The sequence below is a fragment of the Hoplias malabaricus genome, chromosome 1 (genome assembly GCF_029633855.1).
Source record: "Hoplias malabaricus isolate fHopMal1 chromosome 1, fHopMal1.hap1, whole genome shotgun sequence".
NCBI lineage: Eukaryota > Metazoa > Chordata > Actinopteri > Characiformes > Erythrinidae > Hoplias > Hoplias malabaricus.
Window position 1 is genome coordinate 9,931,577 of NC_089800.1, and position 20,962 is coordinate 9,952,538.

Here is a 20,962-nt window from a genome sequence, read left to right on the forward strand (position 1 = left end):
TTACCCCAGGAATCGCACTCCAGTAAAAATTGTGCTGACCGTCAGACAGACACACACACACACACACACAATCTTAGTACTTTTTATTGCCCTTGTGTTCATTGTCTCACATTTTGCAATATTTGTGTGTACAACAATATTTTAATAAAAAATACAAAACTTTACAAAGTCCTTCAATGTTTTTCATACAGAGTCCAGGTTTGGAATGCAGTGTCTAGTTTTGCATGTTCGATCGAACACAGAAACCAGGCATTCTCTATATTACCCAGACACCGACCATGCCACTTTTCACACTATTTTTATATACTTCTATTTATTCTGCTACTGCTTAATATATTAAATCACCTGATGATAAATGTTTCCTAGAGGCTTCTATTTTATGTGGCCAGTGAGGCATAGATATATACGTACATCTCTAATTGTGCCAAAATCTTCAGTAGTGTTATAGACTGTTCAGCATACTTACTGCTGCAGTTCTGCTAAGGTAGTTGGTGTAAATAAATACAGTCTGGTGTAGACTTCCAGCATACACTTTGGCAACACATCTGTGAAAATTGTGATGCGCTACAGTTAAATCATGCTCCTCACCTACAAAAGCCTGAGGTTGTAGTGCGCTACAGTAGGTAAATAAATGATTTTAGCTGCTCAGTGAATAAAATGAAATAAAGCGATTATGATGATAGGCCAGCCATTTTGTAGAGTTTCTTGTTTTTAAAGATTAAAATTTTTTTTTGAAGTGTATTTAATTCAATTTAAGGGTTTGCAGCCAAGATATTGAGGGTCCTAGTGGAATATTCCTATTGGGGTACTATAAATGAGTGCAAAATCACTTTGCACATGGACTCTGGACCGGTCTTGTGGAGTCATTCAGCACTAAGATGGTTGTGGACAGCAGCAGCTGTGCTGAGACTGGAGCCTGGTGCCATTTTTAGTTGGTGAGAGATGGGTCTCACACAAAGGTGCACTGCTAATACTTGTATGAAAGCTGACAGATGTCCACATGGACTAACACTGTGTAAACTGATGAGGGTAGAGGAAGGATCAGCTATCAGACCAAACTTCCTTTAAGATTAGATTAAATCAATTAAAATTCTAAGGTTTCTGTTTTATATCTCTGCTTAAATAAATAAGAAAAAAGGCAGTTCTGATATGGAATAGTATATGTAAGTTTTTAAATATTTATGGCAAAATTTGCCATTCATTCAGTATATTTAGCGTTGTAGCTTATTTGACCTACCTAAAGCCATTAGTAGATCTGGTCTGACATCTTTGGCATTGCACAGCAGTGAAAGGAAACTGGTTAAGAGCATCTTAGTAGTGAGTGTGTTAGAGAGTGGGGAAGAGGAGTGCAGCATCATAATCAGGAGGAGGAGAACCACCACCTTCAGAATCCAAGTCAGACGGAAAGGTGTTAGCCTCATTGCCTGCTTGAACACAGGAGGCGTTGCTTATACAGGGAAGCACTGGAGTGGGAAGGATCTTGTCTTGACGATGACCCTTGGAGAAGAACCTTTTTTAAAGAGATATCACAATAGAAACATGAGATTGGAAACCATGCTTCAGATGTTTAAAAATACCTCATAATTGAGGCACTAAAAAAACGTTAACTGAATTTCCTGCATTTCCTAAAAATGATTTGGAACATTTAGTTATTCATTCATTGTCTGTAACCGGGTCATTCTGTTCAGGGTCCAAGTGGGTCCGGAGCCTACCTGGAATCACTTGGTGCAAAGCAGGAACACACCCTGGACAGAGCACCAGTCCATCACAGGACTTGGGTTTTACTTATTTATGGATATTTACCTTGATTAATTTTATGTGACATGTATTACAGTGTGTTATAATCTTATAAAATTCATGAATAAGAACAGAATATTTTAAATTCACAGGCTTTAGCAAAAAGAAAAACAGTTTCCAGTTTAATCTAGTATGTCCAGGCCCATGCACTCACATAGTAAACTTCTTGGACTTGAACTTGTCGCTCCATTTCAGATGAATTAACTCTTCAGAGGGGAGAACCATGCCACTGTCAGACTGGTAATCCTGAAGAAGTGAAAGTGAAGAATGAATCTACAAAATACAGTCAAATGAACCTCTCGATGCATTCTGAAGTTGTGCACGTGTTTCAAAATTAATGAGTAAATCTGAAACCCCTGTATTGCACTTCAGTGCTGTCGGGTTTATTAAGAAACATACATCTGGAACTTCTCTGTTGAGATCTTCTTCAAAAGTGGTGATAGTTTCAATTCTGGCATTTACGTAGCTGCAACAGAAGAGAAAATGCAATGCCCATGATTCACTTGTCTGGGAATTTCAATGCACCTTCCCAGATGCCTTTGTAAATGAGGGTAGATTTACCTTGGGTTTCCTTGGTGTAAGTCTTTGTGGTCCAGATGCTGTCTGCCACTCTCTTCAGACAGAACTGTTTTCAAGGGAATGTAATCTTTTCCATCCTGAATAAAACATTTGAATTCTTAGGCATTCACATTAAGAACTGAATTAATTTCATTGTATTTACTTAGAAGTATTTTCTTTGATTATTAAGTTAATAATATTCTCACATCAACAGATATTGGTCACTCAGCCATTGTAATGTTTTTATATGTAATTTCTAAACAATAAGATAATAAAAGGGCCCAAGGAAAAGGGTGTAGAGGGAAAGTTTAATAAAAAACGAGGTACGTTGGGAGAAAAGTGTACCTGCTGGACACGATCCTGCAGCAAGTCTCCCAATGTGCTGACGAGTGCAGTGAATGTGGGTCTGTCTGCAGGGTTTTTCTCCCAACAAGCTAGCATGGTGTTGTAGCTAAAAAAATGAATGTTCATATTTTCATCACCAAAATGGAGGACAGTCACTCCTTCTGTTTCTCAGATTTGTCAAACATCTATTCATTCATGTTTGATGACATTTTCCTCCAAAGTCTTTGAAGCCTCTTTATTTACTCACATTTCAGGTGTGCTGTACTCTGGAGCACGCATTCGAGTGCCTTGTTTCAGTCTATGGCAAAACTCTTCGTCCATGCTGAGCCCTGGATACGGAGACGCTCCTAGATTGCATGGAAATCAGAATCAAGTCACTGAGAGGATTTTAAGGCATTAGTTTCATTCCAAAATGCTGTATAATCATTTGGGATATATATAGATTTGAAGATTAAGTGCTATGGTATAATGAGAAAAAAAATACAGCACAGGTTACAGATTCCTTGCAGATATTTTATCTATGTGTATCATCTGCTTAAATCACTTGATTGGGATAATGCTGAGAATCCTCATTACCAAGTGAGAAGATCTCCCAAAGTAGAACTCCGAATGACCAGACATCGCTCTGAGAGGTGAAAACCTTGTCAAAGATTGATTCTGGGGACATCCATTTCAGTGGTAAGCGGGACTGCAAAGTACAATGAAGAGAAGAATTTTGTGACTTACTAATTAAAGAATAGTTTTCTTTTATGCTGCTCTTTCCTGCAGGCAGTGGTAATCGCAGGTTGCAGGTCTGTACTTACATCCCCTTTGCGCACATAGTCAAGATCTTTGTAAAGATCCCGAGCCAGGCCAAAGTCACAGATCTTCACCACGTTATTTTCAGACAACAAGATGTTCCGAGCTGCAAGATCTCTATGTATACACTGTCACACACACACACACACACACACACACACACACACACACACACACACACACACACACACACACACACCCATCAATTAAAACAACATAAAAAAACCACAAAAATATTTGTATACTTTTATAAAGAACCAAAAAGTAACTGAAATACTGAAATGTAAACCTGCTAATTTATAACCTCACATATTTTCCAACACCATAAAGAAAATATAGCTAGAGTTTCTGAAATATAAGTGTTTTCTAAAAGAATTTTGGGCATATCTCTCTATGCAGAGACATATTTCATAACTAACATGAGTTTCTGCATGAATACTAAGCATATTATAGAACAACCCATAAATGCAGTAACTGGTAAGGCTATGTTTTCTTTAATTTAATATTTAAAAAATATTCCATCAAAAATGCAAGGTGACTTTTCTGCTTCATTTTGACAGAAAGTATTTTTTATGTTATTTATTATTATTATTTTTTTTAACCAAAGTGTGGAGTGAATTTTGTGTCAAAAGTTCTACAAAAGCAAAAATAAATCCGCAAGAGCCGAAAGTGTATATTGTAAATGTAAAACAGAAAAAATATATCAAAAGTATATTTTTGAAAGGCACTTGGTTGCCGTATTACTCTTTGCAGTTATTTGATGCTGATTTTGTTTGTATTTTGCCAGTTTTTGTTTCATAATTTTTTTTCCAAGTAAGGTCTTTTGCTTCTGGAATCTCTCTTTGCTTCTGCTTCGTTTTTTTTTTTTGCTTCTGAGTTTTGAAACAAATTTCACGTCTTAGAAGAAGGCGTTCACTTTGAATCTCCATTGGTCAATGATCCGGCGCTCTAAACCGCCACTGGGAGCTTAGCCACGCCCACCCCGCCAGCTTTCAAGGGTTTTCAAACATGGCGGAATGAGTATTTTTTTAGTACACAGCAGCAGGTAAACTGAATTTTCGCATTTAAAACTTGATGCAAATGTTACAAATAATTGCTAAATGACTTGTATATATTGTAGATGCTCATATTTTGTCATTACATCAGTGATTTCACTAGAATGGTCATGTAAAACTGTACAATAAAAATATTTTATTTGAATAATTTTCCAAAATGTATGATGTAAATAAAGAGAACTTTAATCCCTGTGGAAAAGCTCATTACGCCATGTTTGAAAATGCTTGAAAGCTGGTGGCGTGGGCGTGGCTAGGTCCCAGAGGTAGTTTCAGAGCACCCAATCATTGACCAATGGAGATTCAAGGTGAACGCCTTCTTCAAAGACCCTCCCACATATGAAATTTGTTTCAAAACTCAGAAGGAAACCCCCCCCCCCAAATAAAAATAAAATAATGACAGCAAAGACTAGCAAAATGCAAAGAAAGCTAAGTATCAAATACCAGCAAGGAGTAAAAAGGCAACCAAATATCTTTATATTTTTTTATGTGATATATTTTTCCTGTTTTGCATTCACATATATGTGCTTTCTGCTCTTAATTCTAAAAATTTTGCTTGCATATTAATTTTTGCTTTTGACACAAAATTCACTCCACATAAAAGATGCATTTTTTTAAGGATAAATCTATAACTTTTTAACATCTGCATGTGATTGAAAAATCTTTTAAAATGGTCCAAGCAGGTAAGTCATTTTCTTGTGTAAAAATGTAAAGTGATATTTATGCTTATTTTGATATTTCTCTGAATTTTGATGTGACATTTTCTGCTGATTTTGAGAAAAATAAAGGAAATTTCAGTAAATGTTTCGTGTAAAACATTAAATGTCATTTCCATCGTGTCTCAATATACTGAATATATTACATCATGCACATACATTTTTAGAATGATTCAAAATTTTTTTCCATGAAAATGAAAAGGATTTTTAAAAATCCACATGATGCTAAGGCCTTGTGCATTCTGACCAGTTGTAAAAGAGATTTGCTTCCTCAGACTGAGCTGTAACATTTCCCACTGAATTAGAAGAAAACAGAGTGAGGTACAGGGCAATTTTTGGTTTGTTATTAAAAAGTACACCCAAAGAAACACATACACATACACACACAAATGCTGTACCTTGCATGAGGCAAGGAACTCCATGCCTCTGGCCACCTGGAAACTGTAGGAGATAAGATCCTCCAGAAGCAGAGGAGTGTTACTGGTGGAGTGAGTTGCTACAAGGAAAATTGGTGATAAGAAGTTGAATTAGAACTGAAATAGTCTTCTTCAATGGATATAGCACATCCACGTTTTTCATATTCACTAACATACAGACTGACATAACTCAAGGATCTAAATGATTCATTAAATTTAAATGATAGGAACTACATATTTAAATTTGACCTTGAATGTTATTGAATTGAATTGTTTTAGCTGGCTTAAGGAGATTAAATTTTCTCACCACTGTCCTCCCCGCATCTCTCTACTTTTTTCTCACCGCTGGGATCACACTGGCTACTGGACACACTCTCCACATGGCTCTTGTTCTCGTCTTCCTTTCTACTGTCCTGTCCTCCATTTACCAGAGACAGACCTCCAAACTAGCGAGAAAAAATAACCTGACTTCATTAACAATGAAAGGCGTATTTAGAAAGGTTTTACCATGTTGTTGGAAGTCATGTAATTTTCTAAATATGACTGAATGTATTGCCATAATATATATATATATATAAAGCAGACATTTTTTTCCAAAAAGCCCCTCATTAATAAAGGATCCACAAGTCTCTAACTTATCTCCAAAATGTTTTTTTTTCTTTCCATTTATAATGTGTTCATATGTTACTCACAAGTAAATATTCTTTTGACAGTTCTTGTTAGAAAAACATCTGAGGCAAAAAATAGAGTTTGTTTTTATAATTTGGCAGAACTCAAAGAACTGAAATTGTTGGTCGAAGGTTGTGTAAATCGATAGAGAGAGATAGAGAGATGAGAAGAGATGCATGGTCAAAGGCTGTGTTTTTTTGGACAGGAAAAGAAAGAGATGGGCCTCTTTTTAGGGAGTTATCAGTGTGGGTGTGGATTTAAGAGCAGACCAGAAGTGAAAGACCGTTGTGCTGGAAACAGAGGTGTTTGTGGTAAACAGAAAGCGAGGCATTTCAGAGGGAAATGAGAACAGGATGTAAAAAAAAAAAAAATCATGACGCCAGACCCTGTTAGGTCTGTCCACTTAATAAACACGCTCATCTGACACTAGGCTATATCAGGCAGAGATAGGAAGGATGTAACGCATGAAGCAGACAGTGACCCACATGCGTCTAAATAACAACTAAGCTGAGAAGGTTTGAGTGTGAAATGGATGTTTAATAAATGTAAAAATCACCCTGTTTAAAATAAACACGTCCCGTTTGCTCTTCAGGTACGCAGAGAGGTTGCCATGCTTGCAGAATTCCACAATTACCATAAGAGGCCCTGAGGAATTATGCACATAAACACATTCAATTTGTCACAATTATTACACTACTGTCCAAAAATTCCCAGAAGTCAGAAATATTTGGTAAATTGTTTCAGTGTTTTTATACTTATATATTATATTTAATTTTCATTTCAGGAATTAACAGAGAGCTTAGGTACCCACTATTATGTCTTCAAAAACATTCAGAGTGAGATAAATCATTAAGCTAAAGTGACACAGACAGGACAGGCCTGATATATTCAAATGTGTTGTTTTTATGACATTACAAAAAGAATGAATAGAACACCAGCTGCTTTGGTAACTTGCTCAGTATTATTGTTCGTTATTAAGTAAATACCAAGAAACACAAACCTCCTGGTCGTGTGCAGGCCCCGAGCAGATTGACCACATTAAGGTGATGTCCAATATGGTTAAGAATTTTCAGCTCCGTCATTAGGGCCTTGTACTCACTGGGTGTGGCGCCCTCTGTTGGAGAACCAATAAATCTTAGCAATTTGTCTTTGCTGTGATTTTACTGGTCAGGTACACTGTGAAAACATTCGGTTTCCCCCTTCTTTAACATGAGTGCTATTCTGTAAATATCTATAATGTGGTAATGTAATACAATCTTAGACACCAAAAAGACAGAGCTGATTATAATGACACATAATTTAAAATGATTTTGATTTAAAAACACAGATGTTGTCACTAGGGGGTTGTATATACCTTTCAGCATTTTAACTGCTACAGTGGTACAGCTTGTTGAGTTTCCAATGCCAAAAGCTGAAGCCTGCATAACTTTGCCAAATGCTCCTCGTCCCAATGGCTTTTCTGAAAAGACGGTATACGTCGTTATATACTCAGACATCTTCTCATATCTTTCATTGGTAGATATTGTGCTTTGTCTATTTTATATATAATTATATTTCACCAAAATTGACTGAAATCATTAAAATAATAACATACCTAGCTGAAGACGCTCCCGTGGGAACTCCCACTTCTCAGGGTCATACTGTAGCCTGTCACATTGCTCGTCCAGAGGCCCCTGCCCTGGGTGCAGGATGATTGGCAGGTACTCTGTTTTACTATTCACAGATCTTGGCTGAGGGAGACACACATTAAACAAATAAATCACTCTAATCTCAATGTTTGAAGGTAAATGACGAAAACTGTTCTTGACAAAAAGCTGGATATTACAAACTGACAGTTGCCTGTATGAAAGTAATTTTATTTTACACTGTTTCTCACCTGTTTGAGCTTCCGGATGAGGAGGGTAAGGAGTAGCCAGAAGAGTGTAGCCACCACACAAGTGCAGGCCAGAGTTGGGATCTCCAGAGAGAAAGACTCAGAGTCTACAAACACACTTCAGTTTCAGAAAACAGTAGCAAGCCACAATAGGATAGGTGATTATTTTTAAATTTACTAATGGCTAGGGTGTGTGTGTGTGTGTGTGTGTGTGTGTGTGTGAGAGAGAGAGAGCTGTCTATGTTCACGACTGTCCACAGGGGGCGCTCCTATCTCATTAGTTTCACCGTCCAATTTTTGTTCTCTCTTTTCTCAAAGACGTAGAAATAACTAAACAATTTACTGTTAGCAAACCAGAGGCTTTCCGTAGGAAATCAAAAAAGGAGACAGTTTCCTTCCTAACCCATTAGAACACACAAACACAAGATGTAACTTTTCAGAGAGAGAGAGAGAGAGAGAGAGAGAGAGTGAGACAGAGAGAGAGAGTGAGAGAGAGAGAGAGAGACTCACTAGAACTGGGTGGAGCAGGTGATAATGAGTCCTGGCAAAAAATTAAGGGTGTAATGCTATTGTGCAATAATATGTAGTATATTTTCAGGTACATATTTACTAGCTCTGATTTAGTCTCAAAGTCAGCGTTTTATAAATGTCTATGTACAATCTGTGTTAGGAATACAAGAAATGTAAAGCTTGTTTGAACCTTTGGAATTCAACAAATTTATCATAAATGCTTTGGAAATGTTTGATTTTTTTAAATAATAAATTGAATATAAAGATATGAATCTTTTACCAATGCTCATCTGTAGGAAGAACATCAAACATAATAAATGTCAGAGAGATGCATGTATTAATTACATCCTTAACTAAACCAAATGTTACTTAAAACATAGAAATAGCTATAGTACCTTCAGGGAGGGTTTCCCTTGTTTTGGGCCATTTTCCACATGTTGTGAACGTACAATACCAATCAAAAGTTTGGACATCATCTCATTAATTTTTTTTTCTTTTCTACATTGCAAATGAATATGGAAGACATTAAAACTATGAAGGAACACATTTGGAATTATGTAGTTAACAAAAAAGTGTTAAACAAACCAGAATGTTTTTTACTTTAGATTCTTCAAAGTAGTCACCAGTTAGTATCGCAGTCACACAGCTCCAGGGTCCTGGAGGTTGTGGGTTCGATTCCCGCTCCAGGTGACTGTCTATGAGGAGTGTGGTGTGTTCTCCCTGTGTCCATGTAGGTTTCCTCCGGGTGACTTTATGAGGAGTGTGGTGTGTTCTCCCTGTGTCTGCGTGGGTTTCCTCCGGGTGACTGTCTGTGAGGAGTATGGTGTGTTCTCCCTGTGTCTGCGTGGGTTTCCTCCGGATGACTGACTGTGAGGAGTGTGGTGTGTTCTCCCTGTGTCCGCGTGGGTTTCCTCCAGGTGACTGTCTGTGAGGAGTGTGGTGTGTTCTCCCTGTGTTCGCATGGGTTTCCTCCGGGTGACTGTGTGAGGAGTGTGGTGTGTTCTCTCTGTGTCCGCGAGGGTTTCCTCTGGGTGACTGTGAGGAGTGTGGTGTGTTCTCCCTGTGTTTGCTTGGGTTTCCTGACTCAAAAGTATCCGTAGGTGTGAGTGCGTGAGTGAATATGTGAGTTTATTTCACCCTGTGAAGGACTGGTGCCCCCTCCTCCAGGGTGTGTTCCTGCCTTGCGCCCAATAATTTCAGGTAGGCTCCGGACCCACCATGACCCTGAACTGGATAAGTGGTTACACACGTATGGAGTCAAAAAAAGGTCAAAAATATTTTGAGTTTGTAAAACAATACTCACAAATGTAGCAGATTTTGTAACTGCGTTTGAGCAACTACATATACTACATACACGTAAAACTACAGCAACTACATACACGTAAAACGTGTGGATTTTTCCACCTCATTCAAAAACTCTTACTGTCACATTTGGAACCTTAAAAGGGTTTGCTCTTGCACATTTTAAGCCGTTTAAGAAGGTACTGATTCACACATTACATTACACATCCAATACATTTGTGGATTTTAGTTTTACGTGTATGTTGTTGCTCAAATGCAGTTACAAAGTCCATTACATTTGTGAGTATTGTTTCACAAACTCAAAATCTTTTTGACCCTGTTTTGACTCCATACACACAATGACTGAATGAAGGAATGAAAGTAGTCACCTTTTGCTTTGATGACACAATCTTGCCGTTCTCTCAGTCAGCTTCATGAGTTCGTCACCTGGAATCTTTTTCAGCGAACAGCTGTGGCCTCATCAAGAGTTAATTTGTAGAACTGCTTGTCTTTTTAATGTGTTTGAGACCATAACTTGTGCAGAGGTAGGGGCTGGTACACAGTTCTATACAGTGAATAGCCCTATTCCACCAATGCTTAATGAGAAGATGTGTCCTAACTTTTGACTGGTACTGTATGTGACTTTACACTGCAAGGTTGCACTGTTGAATCGCTTACTGACATAATCACTCAAAACCCAAGACATATTTCTGCCTAAGAACCATAACTGAACCTGCTTTATACTTAGACATATACATATACATGTACAGGCCTCAACATTCTTAGTATTACTTTAGTCTTAGTCTCTACTTAAATACATGATTAATGATAATGATTATTAAATTCCAAGCAATGACTCGGCTCCTCTCTGTACGGTAAAACCACTTTGATGAGATAAACATCCTTATGCATGTTTTGGCACTGATTTGGTATCTTCTGAGCTCTGATTAATTTATTCTCATTTTACAAAGTTAAATGGAATCTATTTATAGCCTTCTCCATCCAAATATTTTCCATGGAATTTATTCTAAAAACCCTTCCCTTAGTGGTCTGCTTCCACGGTAAACACTGCAGTCACCCCCTCATTCTTAAAATTACTTGGTTTAGAGCCAACTCTGAAAGAGTACACACTTAATGGTGGTTTCTACCATGGAGTTCTATAGTAAAGAAAATGTTTTTTATAGAACCCTGAACACTCAAATATTTTTCATGAATGAAGTGGTCTTTGCATCATGAACCCATAAATCATGCAAAAAGTTCTTTGCATGTTCAGGGTTCTATATAGAGCCATTTACTTTACCAAAAACCATTGAAGAACCATCATTTTTAAGTGTGTACCATAAACTTTGACTTTAAAAAACCTTTACAAACCTTATTATTATTATTATTATTATTATTATTATCAAATATCTTATTACTGACATTGTCTTCCCCATAGTGGCCACTCCACACTGTCAGCTATATATAAAATAATATATAAAAAGGATATAATTTTTTGGTCTAAGAGGCAGCATTTACCTTCCATTAAACAATGAAATTGTTTCCATGAAAACAAACCTGTCACTTCTCAAAAGATTTGTGGTGTCCTCTCAAGTTCAACTGTTGGCTGCTATTTGGACAATTTCAACAAGTATCTGGGCCAATCATTTGCCAGTTTTCAGGCCAGTATTTCATCAATACAAATTGATATAAATATCTTTGTACTACACTATTGAAAATCAGTGTAACAGAGTTTTTAGGTGCACGGATGTAGTTTTCGAACATTTAAGGATCAAATCTCATTATATTTGCTTTATTAATCTTACTTTCAACTGAAATGTAGGCAGAGCTCTCAACGGATCCTTTCTCATTGGTGGCCTCACAAGTATATAACCCCTGATCCTCAACAGTGATTCGGTCAATGTGAAGCATCCCCTCTTCTGGGGCCAGCATGATACCTGGATACAGAATTCATAAAATATATAAACATTCATTATATAAACACAGTACCATTTTCTACAGCTAATGAAAAGGTGTTCAACTGTGTTTGGAAAGTCACTGATAATAATGTTCAAAAAACCTAAATTAATTGTTGACTAGGGCGGCACGGTGGCGCAGCAGGTAGGTGTCGCAGTCACACAGCTCCAGGGACCTGGAGGTTGTGGGTTCGATTCCCGCTCCGGATGACTGTCTGTGAGGAGTTGGTGTGTTCTCCTCGTGTCCGCGTGGGTTTCCTCCGGGTGCTCCGGTTTCCTCCCACAGTCCAAAAACACGTGTTGGTAGGTGGATTGGCGAATCAAAAGTGTGTGAGTGAATGTGTGTCTGTGTTGCCCTGTGAGGGACTGGCACCCCCTCCAGGGTGTATTCCCGCCTTGCGCCCAATGATTCCAGGTAGGCTCTGGACCCACCCACCGCGACCCTGAACTGGATAAACAGTTACAGATAATAATGAATGAATGAATAATTGTTGACTATTTTCAAACATAATGTAATACATGTTTTAATTTTTAATATATACAAAACTAGTGTCAATTTCACAAGTTCCACACCCCTGGGAAAACCTATACCATGCTCTTTTTTGTACTTTTTAAATTCCTTAATTATTTTACAAGCTCCTTATGTGCTAGGTGAGGTGTGTAAAGTACATTTAATAATAATAGTAATTTCAGTCTTACCAGACATCTGCTTGAGTCTCCTGTGGTCTTTGTACCATGTGACGAGTGGATGTGGGACCCCATGAACTGAGCACTGCAGAGTGACAGAACTGCTTACATTGACGCTGCAATCTGTGAGGTTCTGCAGCAGTACCGGAGCCTCCAGGACTGCAGAGGGAGACAAGAAGCCACAGAGGTCCAGCAATACAGCCATGAAATTTCACTTGTCTTTAAAAAAGCATATCCACCAATTCAAATGTATTTCACAGTTATGTCTCTAGAGAGGAGGCATTGATGTCACCAAGGGCAACTTGCACAAGTAGCCAATTTTTAACAAGCCATTGAGTGATTTGTGCAACAGAGACTGCCACTGGTGAGGGTATATACAGAGCGTAAGCAGTATTTCTTTCAGTGCATATTGTGCCCTGGCCACTGGAGACTTGCCACTACTGACAACTTTCTGTAGTCACATTTAGCCATCATTTTACTAAACCACTACTTCCGTGACAGCTGGCTGTAGGCGGTTCTAGCTGCCTAATTGGGACATGGTCATACATTCTTTCATCATTGTGGCTTGTGTAAAGAATGTTTTGATACACACAAAGCATTTTGTTCATCGTTTTTCCCCCTACTAAATGACTTCCTCATTTGTGCATAGGTTTCTCTCTTGAAACCTTTTTGTAACAAAATGCCAAATGCTAGTAGGACAAGGGCATTAAAAAAGGTGCCATATGACAAGCTGTTGTGAATATTTTCCTCCCGGACACAATTGAGTATTGTCTCTTTCCTTGTGCAATGACAGTTGCTGATTGGTTGATTGTTCTAGGCCCATGTGAAGTGCTGTGTAGATGGGACACAATGGGAAGTAGCATTGTGTGTTCTTCCTCCTGTCCAGCTCCCATTCCCACGTGAAAGAGGTGCTGCATAACACAGCCATGGAGGGAGGGACAACAGGAAGCTTAGGGATTAGGTTCTCAAAGACCCTTCTAATATTCTTTCTTTCTTTCTTTCTAACATTCATTTCCCACCTCCCTGCTCTCTTGTATTTGTATGAGTCTGTTAGCACATCCTCTTATGACTCATAGTTCTGCCTGCGGGTTATTTTTGTTTGTGTGTGTTGTTGTGAAATGCCCAGAATTCTCACAAATAGCTGTCATTTTTTTTCTAGTCCAACTGACTTTCGTGTACATACAATGAGAAACAAATTCATGCTTCAGATCATCATATCTAAAACTTTAAAATAAAATTTTTGAACAAACGTATGAGGCAAAGGTGTAACAACGAAACCATGCAGTTGGCACAGTGTTGATTGTGAGCTACATTAACCCCAAAGACTTCCACCCAAATACCAAACATTCAGCCACCTGGGTAATCATGGCTGATTAACTGCACTTGGGTAAAAAAAGTATAAATATGACATTGAGACCATTAGCTTTAAATTCAACATTAACATATTCATTTAATACGTGTTTAGATAAGTGTTTAAATTGTGAAGACATTTTAAAAGGACACTCTTTAACGGTCCTGAATCATGAGCAGTGACCCAAGTACACACCTGTGATTTTCACTAGTGTATCTCGGTGAACTTCCTCTCCTGTGAGCAGGTTTCTGGCAGAGCAGCGGTACGTCCCAGAGTGCTTTGCAGTCAGATTCCTCAGCAGCTGGCGTGAAGTGAGTGAAAACTCTCCTACGGTCAGTTGCCCGTCCAGTAATGGTACTAGCGCTGTAGAGCTATTGGTCACTCTGTACCATGACACATTTGCGTACAGGTGCTTATTGGCTGTACAGGACAGGTGAACGTCACCACCCTCTCTTGGTTCGTTCTCCACCGAGACGCTAAAGCCTCCTGGGACATCTGTGATTGGAGGGATTGAAAAGAAGGAGTTTTAGAGCAATCTCCAGCACTCGTACCAACACTAGTATTCTGGGGCTGGCTGCAGCACAGACCCTTAACAGAGACATAAACAAAAGCACGGCTGCAAAGTACAAACACTTTGGAGTGTTGATCAAGCTTGATATTTTTTCCCTAACCTTTGATGACAATGTTGAATAGCTATTGTCAGAAAAAGTAGCAGGAGAACCCCCCACAAAAAGCCCTTTTATTTACTTTAGCTATTTGAAATTTCCCGTGGAAACCGCTCGAGGTTTTCCTGATGGAAGATAATGTTTATCTTTCCTGACCACCACCAGGACTCTCCAAATAAAGCGCGTTAGGCAGCACAGGGAAGTGGGCCGATAAGGCCCACAGGTTCCTGTCCCCTACAACCCCACTTCCCAACCTATTCAGTAACTATAGCAACCGTCCTCATTCCAGCCACATCCACTGCAAAAGGTTTAAGCGTATCCGGAAAGCCATCCACACACAGAAGGTGAAGGGGCCTGGCGATGCTAATGGACTGTAGCTTTTTAATAGCCATTCAATATCTTTTGACTTTTTAAATGCCACTCCTGAAATTCAGACCAATGTGTGACATCCAGTGCAAGTGTGGGAAGCTAAAACTACCTGTAACATAGAAACGAATGTCCAGTTCATCTCTTCCCATGGAGTTAGAAGCAACACAGCGAAAGATGCCAGATATTAATGCTTTGCCGACTGTTAAAATACCTATAGTCTGGAGGCACACACACACACACACACACACACAAACACACACATTTGCATAGTACAGACATTAAACAAAAATATAAATGATTTTAAATACATTATAGGGTGCAAGGAATTAAAACGAACGCAGCCTTATAGTTAATATTTCTAGAGTAGTTAATAGAATAGTTATTATTAACTTTCTTCTGATTAATATTATTTCACACCCAATATGTTTCCCAGCTAAAATTAACTTAAAACACACACACACTGAATGAGTGCTTAAGTAAAAAGGCTTAAGCATATGTTGAAAGCGACTCTCACACACACAAAATGTTAAGATGAAACCTGAAGTATTATTGGTGCTACTGTTTTTTTTTTTAACTCAGCCATGACGCAGTTTTGTACATATTAATTATGACCCTCCTCCAGGTTTCCTCTCTTCTTTAGGAAACAACAATTATTTGAATCGTTCTGTAGCTTTGTTTAATCACGGACATGTACAAATAAAGGTAGGACATAATTGTCCTCCTTTGTATCCCTTTGTGCCCATGAGCATCCATCAAAACATCTCCCCTCCCATATATATTTACTCATTTGTCAGCTTACCTTATTCTTCCCTTGTAGTATTTCCTGTCTGTGGCTGATGCTCAGGATAGGATTGTGGGTGGACGTGACCGCTGTAGGCTCATTCACTACCGTCCAGGAGGAGGAAGCCAACTCACAGCTTAGAGTTACAGACAGAGAGACACAGAAAGAGGAAGAGAGAGGGACAGGCTTTAGTTCAGCTGTATTTATAATAGTGATGTCACATCACACAGGTGTGTGACACAGCTGCAGCAGTAAAAGGGAATACCGGAAACTTCCCATCATCATGACTGTTCCCTAGGGAATTTCAATTCTTCATGAATACAGTTCATTGACAAAGATCATCAAAGTTGTAAGGGAAAGTGTGGTGGTTTTAGAATGCCATTAATGCCTTGTCTTCAGTTATGAGGGATTAATTGTGTCCTTTTTTTAAAAATGCAGTTCGTACGTGTCGATGTGAGGTTGTTTGTGTGTTTCTGTTGCTGTTTGTGGTGTATATTTAGGACACTGTGTTACTTGACAAAGTTGTCTTGTTCTTTAATTAGCAGTGTCCACTGCTTGGACGTGGCGTTTCTGTTGTCTCCGGCGAGTAAACTTCCTCTCCCTCCTAAATCATCCGCCATCCACAATTCTGCATTCCCACAAATTCTGCTTTCGGCCCATGCCAAAGCCCTCTTGTCTTTGTGATGTCTGGTTATGGAGGGATTCAGGTTGGTAATTTCCTCACATAAACAATTCTTAATTCTGGAGATGAATTGGGTTTGGAAGTGTGAATAATCTTCATTCAAATGTGCATATCAAATATATAGCATGAATATATTTATTTTCAGAAGAAATAAGCTGGAATTAAAAGCAATGGGGTTGGTGTAACCAATTTTATTCGAAAGGAAGTGATGCATACATCTCAATAAAAATTTTACTAAAATATTTTTGAGTATGAAGAAGTCACCAAACTGCTAAATTCCAGTGCTGAATATAACTGCAGTACAGCTTTATTAAAGTACTAAAGTCTTAATGTACAAATGGTGCTATGCAATGGGTGAAAAAGACAAGAGTATTTCCACTCTTAAATCTCTGGGTCACACATATTGTACTGCCACAATGTTCTACCACAAAGAACATTATTATTTTGCTGAATCAAAATGAAATATACTTTAAATATATTATCGTTTACTACAATAGCTATAAATAGTGTTTTTGTTGTTTACTAAACTTACTGTCCATGTCTAAATCAGGTACAGGTAAATGAGGTAGAGTGATGTTCTGTGGCACTAGATTAAGACAGCCTGGGCAGCGTAAGGGTGTCCTGTGGTGCTGGGCATGAATGCGTGATTGTGCACCATATCCCCCAAGCTCTCCCCACCCTCATGTCCCGTTCCTTTCCCCTCCCTGGCTCTGACTCCTCACTCTCTCCCTGATTGCTCTTCCTCTTGGCAGAGATAGTGAGTGCCCGTCTCCTGTGCTCCAGTGTTCCACCCTGATCATGACACAAGCACACACCACTCCTCTCTCTCACACACACACACACAAGCCACTCTCCCACGCCTCCCAGGAAACACACACACACACAAACACACTCACACAAAATCTGCTTCCCACATCACACATTTGCTTTTCCCTTTATCATCCTCAAAAAGATACTCTCATCCATGCTTCTCACACCCACACTCACAAACTGATGTGTGCCTGCGTACAGTACTAAGAAAATCAGGGCACAGAGAATTGTAATGTACAGAAGCTATCCATATCCTGTAGAAGACATCCAGGAGAACGTAATAAAAACATTTGCCGAAACCAAATAATACAAATATTACACATAAATTCAAGCAAATATTTTTAATATAAAAACACATACATTTGATATAACACAGATTTTAAACATTTATGAGCCTTCTTACACATTTGGCAATTACTGGCCATATGTAACCATAAGTAAGTTAGTTGTATAAAATTATTAAATATTAGATTCATATATTACTCATAGAAAATCTGTATAAAAAAAAGGATAAATCACACTGGGACAGACCCGTAAAAGTGAAAAACCTGTTAGACAGACAACAAATGGGTACATCACACACACACACACACACATTCAAACAATTTCACTCAAACAGACATTCCTTCAGGACAAAAACATGGCAAAAGTAATACTCAGTATTGCCATGATTAGAGAAGGTTCAAAATAGAGTGACACAAATTGACATAGGATGACAGCAGTCAGGTATTTCTGGCCCATAAAGCCCTACACAGCAGGCGCTCTGGGCCACCTCTAGTATTATTCTGGATGTGATTGCAAATTCCAAATGATGAGTGCACATGTTCACCTCTCTCCTGGGACTCACACTGACAAATTGATCCAAAAACATAATCATATATGAACTGAACTCACAGCTTTTGTGGATGTTAGAACTACAAAACAGAAAGGTTTGAGATTGGAGACAGGCATGGTTCATACATCCATTATAGTACCACTCTAGGACACAAAAAAAAGCAAAAGCAGCTCCAGAAAAGGTGGTGGGCAGTGAATAGTTGGAATTGCACTTTCTTCTGGCTCAAAAATGTCAGAGAGAAACAGTAATAAAAAAAATCTCCAGGTGAAGGTGGGAAGAAGGAATTAGAAAGCAGTTCCAGGGAACGCAGATGAGGCCCCTTCATCCTGACTGCTTCTCATCTTTATCCCATGGGGGCAGGGGTCATGTTGGTGTATCCCAGCATGCAGGTCCATCTCATTGAAGCAGCTGCCATGGAAACAGTCCAGACTCTCTCAGCTGGTTGCCATTGGCCTGTAGGTTGTTTGTGTTGGAGGACAGTGAAACTGGTGTGGATCAAATTTGAAGGAAGGTTGAACAGTGCATATGTGGGGATAAAATGCTCAATGGAGGTTGTGGGGTTCTTGGGGATAGTTACAGTGGCAGGGGTCAGCTTTGAATAGCTCGGTGGTTGAGCACCTTGAACATTGCATGGGTAAGAGTTCAATGGAAAGGGGAGAGGAGGAAGGTGAAGATGCAGGTTTGTGAGTTGTTGGAGGTTGTTGAAGGTGTTGGAGGGGTTGGGGTAAGGGTGGAGGCTGTGAGGGGATGAGGGCCTCTCAAGAATAGATCAAGCCCTTGAGGAAGCGGCCTGTGCCACGTTTGAAGACGCAGGGACAATCACGCTGCTGGGAAGCCGACTCGCGTCGGGAGGAAGCCAAACAACGAGAGGAAAAGCGCTCTGATTTTTGCACAGGAAGCCCGTCTGCACCTCCTGGCCAGCTGAGATAAGAGCGCTGCCGTTCCCATGGCCGAGGCGCGGGTCCGTCCGAGCACTCAGGGAGGCCCGTCCCGGCCCCCACAGCGCTGCTCTCCCTGCGCCTCCTCCGCCTCAGCGTCAGGCCAGCCGCGAAAGGCTGCTACAAAGAATAAGGGCCTCAGTCAGGAGCCTGTGATCAGCTCGCAATAACACTCTCAAACACCACTTTCCATTTACCAAATTACATATGTTCACATCCACTATTATACGCCATACTATTTACCCATTTAAGAAATGCATGTTTACACACAGTGAATGATGACTGTCAGTGTATATATACATGCCATCAGTAAGCTTTATGAATTATAATAATAATAAAAATATGTCAACATATTTTATATGTGGATATGAAGAACACATTATAATTTGTTGGTAAGTTACAAGTCTGTTAAGAAATGAAAATCTATTTAGTAAAATTAGCTAAATTTAAGACTTGTTATGTATAATAAATTGGTCTTAAAATTAATACCTTGTTTTGCTTAAATTTTGGGGGATAAAGGATGCTGTTATATAAATATATAGATATATTTATCCTGCTAAGCTGAGTAAGGCTCACATGTACTTTATTGTATCAGGCTATTTTGAGGTCCATGCAAGTGCCTTTTTTTATTTCATTGATATTTAATTTCCAGCTTTTCAGGAAGTGAGATTCAATTGCATGCCCAAAGCATGAGCCAAGACAAAGGTCCCCAGTCTCTGCTCTCAATAGTTGTTATGGCAATGTGATAAGGCAATGCTGAAATGATCTTTCCTTTTGCCAGACAAACAGAAAAAGTATGCATGAGAGGGCATTTAAATAATGTACATTAATGAGACCAGACATTTGGACAGACATTTGGCTCAGATGCAAAATGAGGGGAGTATGTAGAAGGAGCTTGACCCATGGACCTTTCTATTAGGATGTGTGTGTGTGTGTGTATGTGTGTGCGTGCGTGGTTGTGTGTTTCTATGTATGTGCAAGTAAGAATGGGAGTTTCTCGCATGTTCTCTTGTGAATACTGCTGGCTTGGCTTTTCTCATGAGAATGCAGAATACTTTGTGTGTCATGCATTAGAAAGAGGATGGCAGGATGCGCCTGAGCAATCAGAATAACAAACAGGCCGCATTCTGCACGGGAAGTTCATTAAATCATAGCGTTTGATTTAGAAACCAACAAATCGTGCTTGTAAGCACGGAAGTGGCCTCTTTTGAAGTGTTTTTTTTCTGCGCTTTTAACTCTGGGTTACACTGAGTTCTATGACTGTACCAGGCACACATTCATTCAAATGCGCGCGCACATACACACACAAACACACACACACACACACACACACAACATGTATTCCTACAGAAATGAATAGACATACACATGAAAGACCTTCTTAAACATCTGTTCTGGAAGCTAAGAGGAAGCCCTGTCTGAACACATGCTGAAATAGACAAAACATGTCTCAGTTCACAAACAGGCACATACATAAGACACTACTCCTATAGACAAGGGCAAAAATAAACTAATCATGCACAATATGTGAGTATAGTGTCCAAAGTGGCTTCATTTTAGTCGCTACTATTTATATATCAAACAGAAATGACAGGGCTGAGCAGGATATTACATAATATCAAAAAAGGAGGTCTCAGCTGGTCTAGTGCCGGAAAAGCGAACCATGCAAAATTACAATCGTCTACCTGCTTCTCTGTGTGGACATGTATAGGATATAGAAGCAATCACTTATTACTTCTCATATTAGCATATGTGCTTGTGCATGCTATTTTACATGCACCAGAAAAAATAATCAAAAACAAGTATTATAACAAAGAATAAATATAACATAATAATTAGGGACTTTGGCCCATGGTCTTTAATCATTTTTTAAT

At 39.0% G+C, this 20,962-nt stretch overlaps 1 protein-coding gene across 4 annotated transcripts in view; it reads right to left on the reverse strand.

The window, feature by feature from the left end:
* Positions 1–253: 253 nt before the first annotated feature.
* Positions 254–20,962, reverse strand: part of flt1 (fms related receptor tyrosine kinase 1) — a 32,342-nt gene continuing 11,633 nt past the window's right edge. For 2 of the 4 annotated variants that reach the window (XM_066646347.1, XM_066646340.1), the window contains 20 exons: positions 15,842–15,959; positions 15,152–15,260; positions 14,204–14,503; positions 12,670–12,816; positions 11,821–11,952; positions 8,228–8,331; positions 7,946–8,081; positions 7,706–7,810; positions 7,352–7,465; positions 6,908–6,996; positions 5,990–6,128; positions 5,665–5,762; positions 3,504–3,626; positions 3,277–3,388; positions 2,948–3,047; positions 2,701–2,806; positions 2,359–2,453; positions 2,197–2,263; positions 1,952–2,043; positions 254–1,510 (listed from right to left, as the gene is read on the reverse strand). In XM_066646347.1, coding sequence (XP_066502444.1) covers positions 1,327–1,510; positions 1,952–2,043; positions 2,197–2,263; positions 2,359–2,453; positions 2,701–2,806; positions 2,948–3,047; positions 3,277–3,388; positions 3,504–3,626; positions 5,665–5,762; positions 5,990–6,128; positions 6,908–6,996; positions 7,352–7,465; positions 7,706–7,810; positions 7,946–8,081; positions 8,228–8,331; positions 11,821–11,952; positions 12,670–12,816; positions 14,204–14,503; positions 15,152–15,260; positions 15,842–15,959 — 2,470 coding nt within the window. In that variant the 3' untranslated portion in view covers positions 254–1,326. Of the gene's footprint in view, positions 1,511–1,951; positions 2,044–2,196; positions 2,264–2,358; positions 2,454–2,700; positions 2,807–2,947; positions 3,048–3,276; positions 3,389–3,503; positions 3,627–5,664; positions 5,763–5,989; positions 6,129–6,907; positions 6,997–7,351; positions 7,466–7,705; positions 7,811–7,945; positions 8,082–8,227; positions 8,332–11,820; positions 11,953–12,669; positions 12,817–14,203; positions 14,504–15,151; positions 15,261–15,841; positions 15,960–17,681; positions 19,209–20,962 lie in introns of those variants that run through there. The other 2 variants (XM_066646364.1, XM_066646356.1) reach the window with 2 other exon arrangements.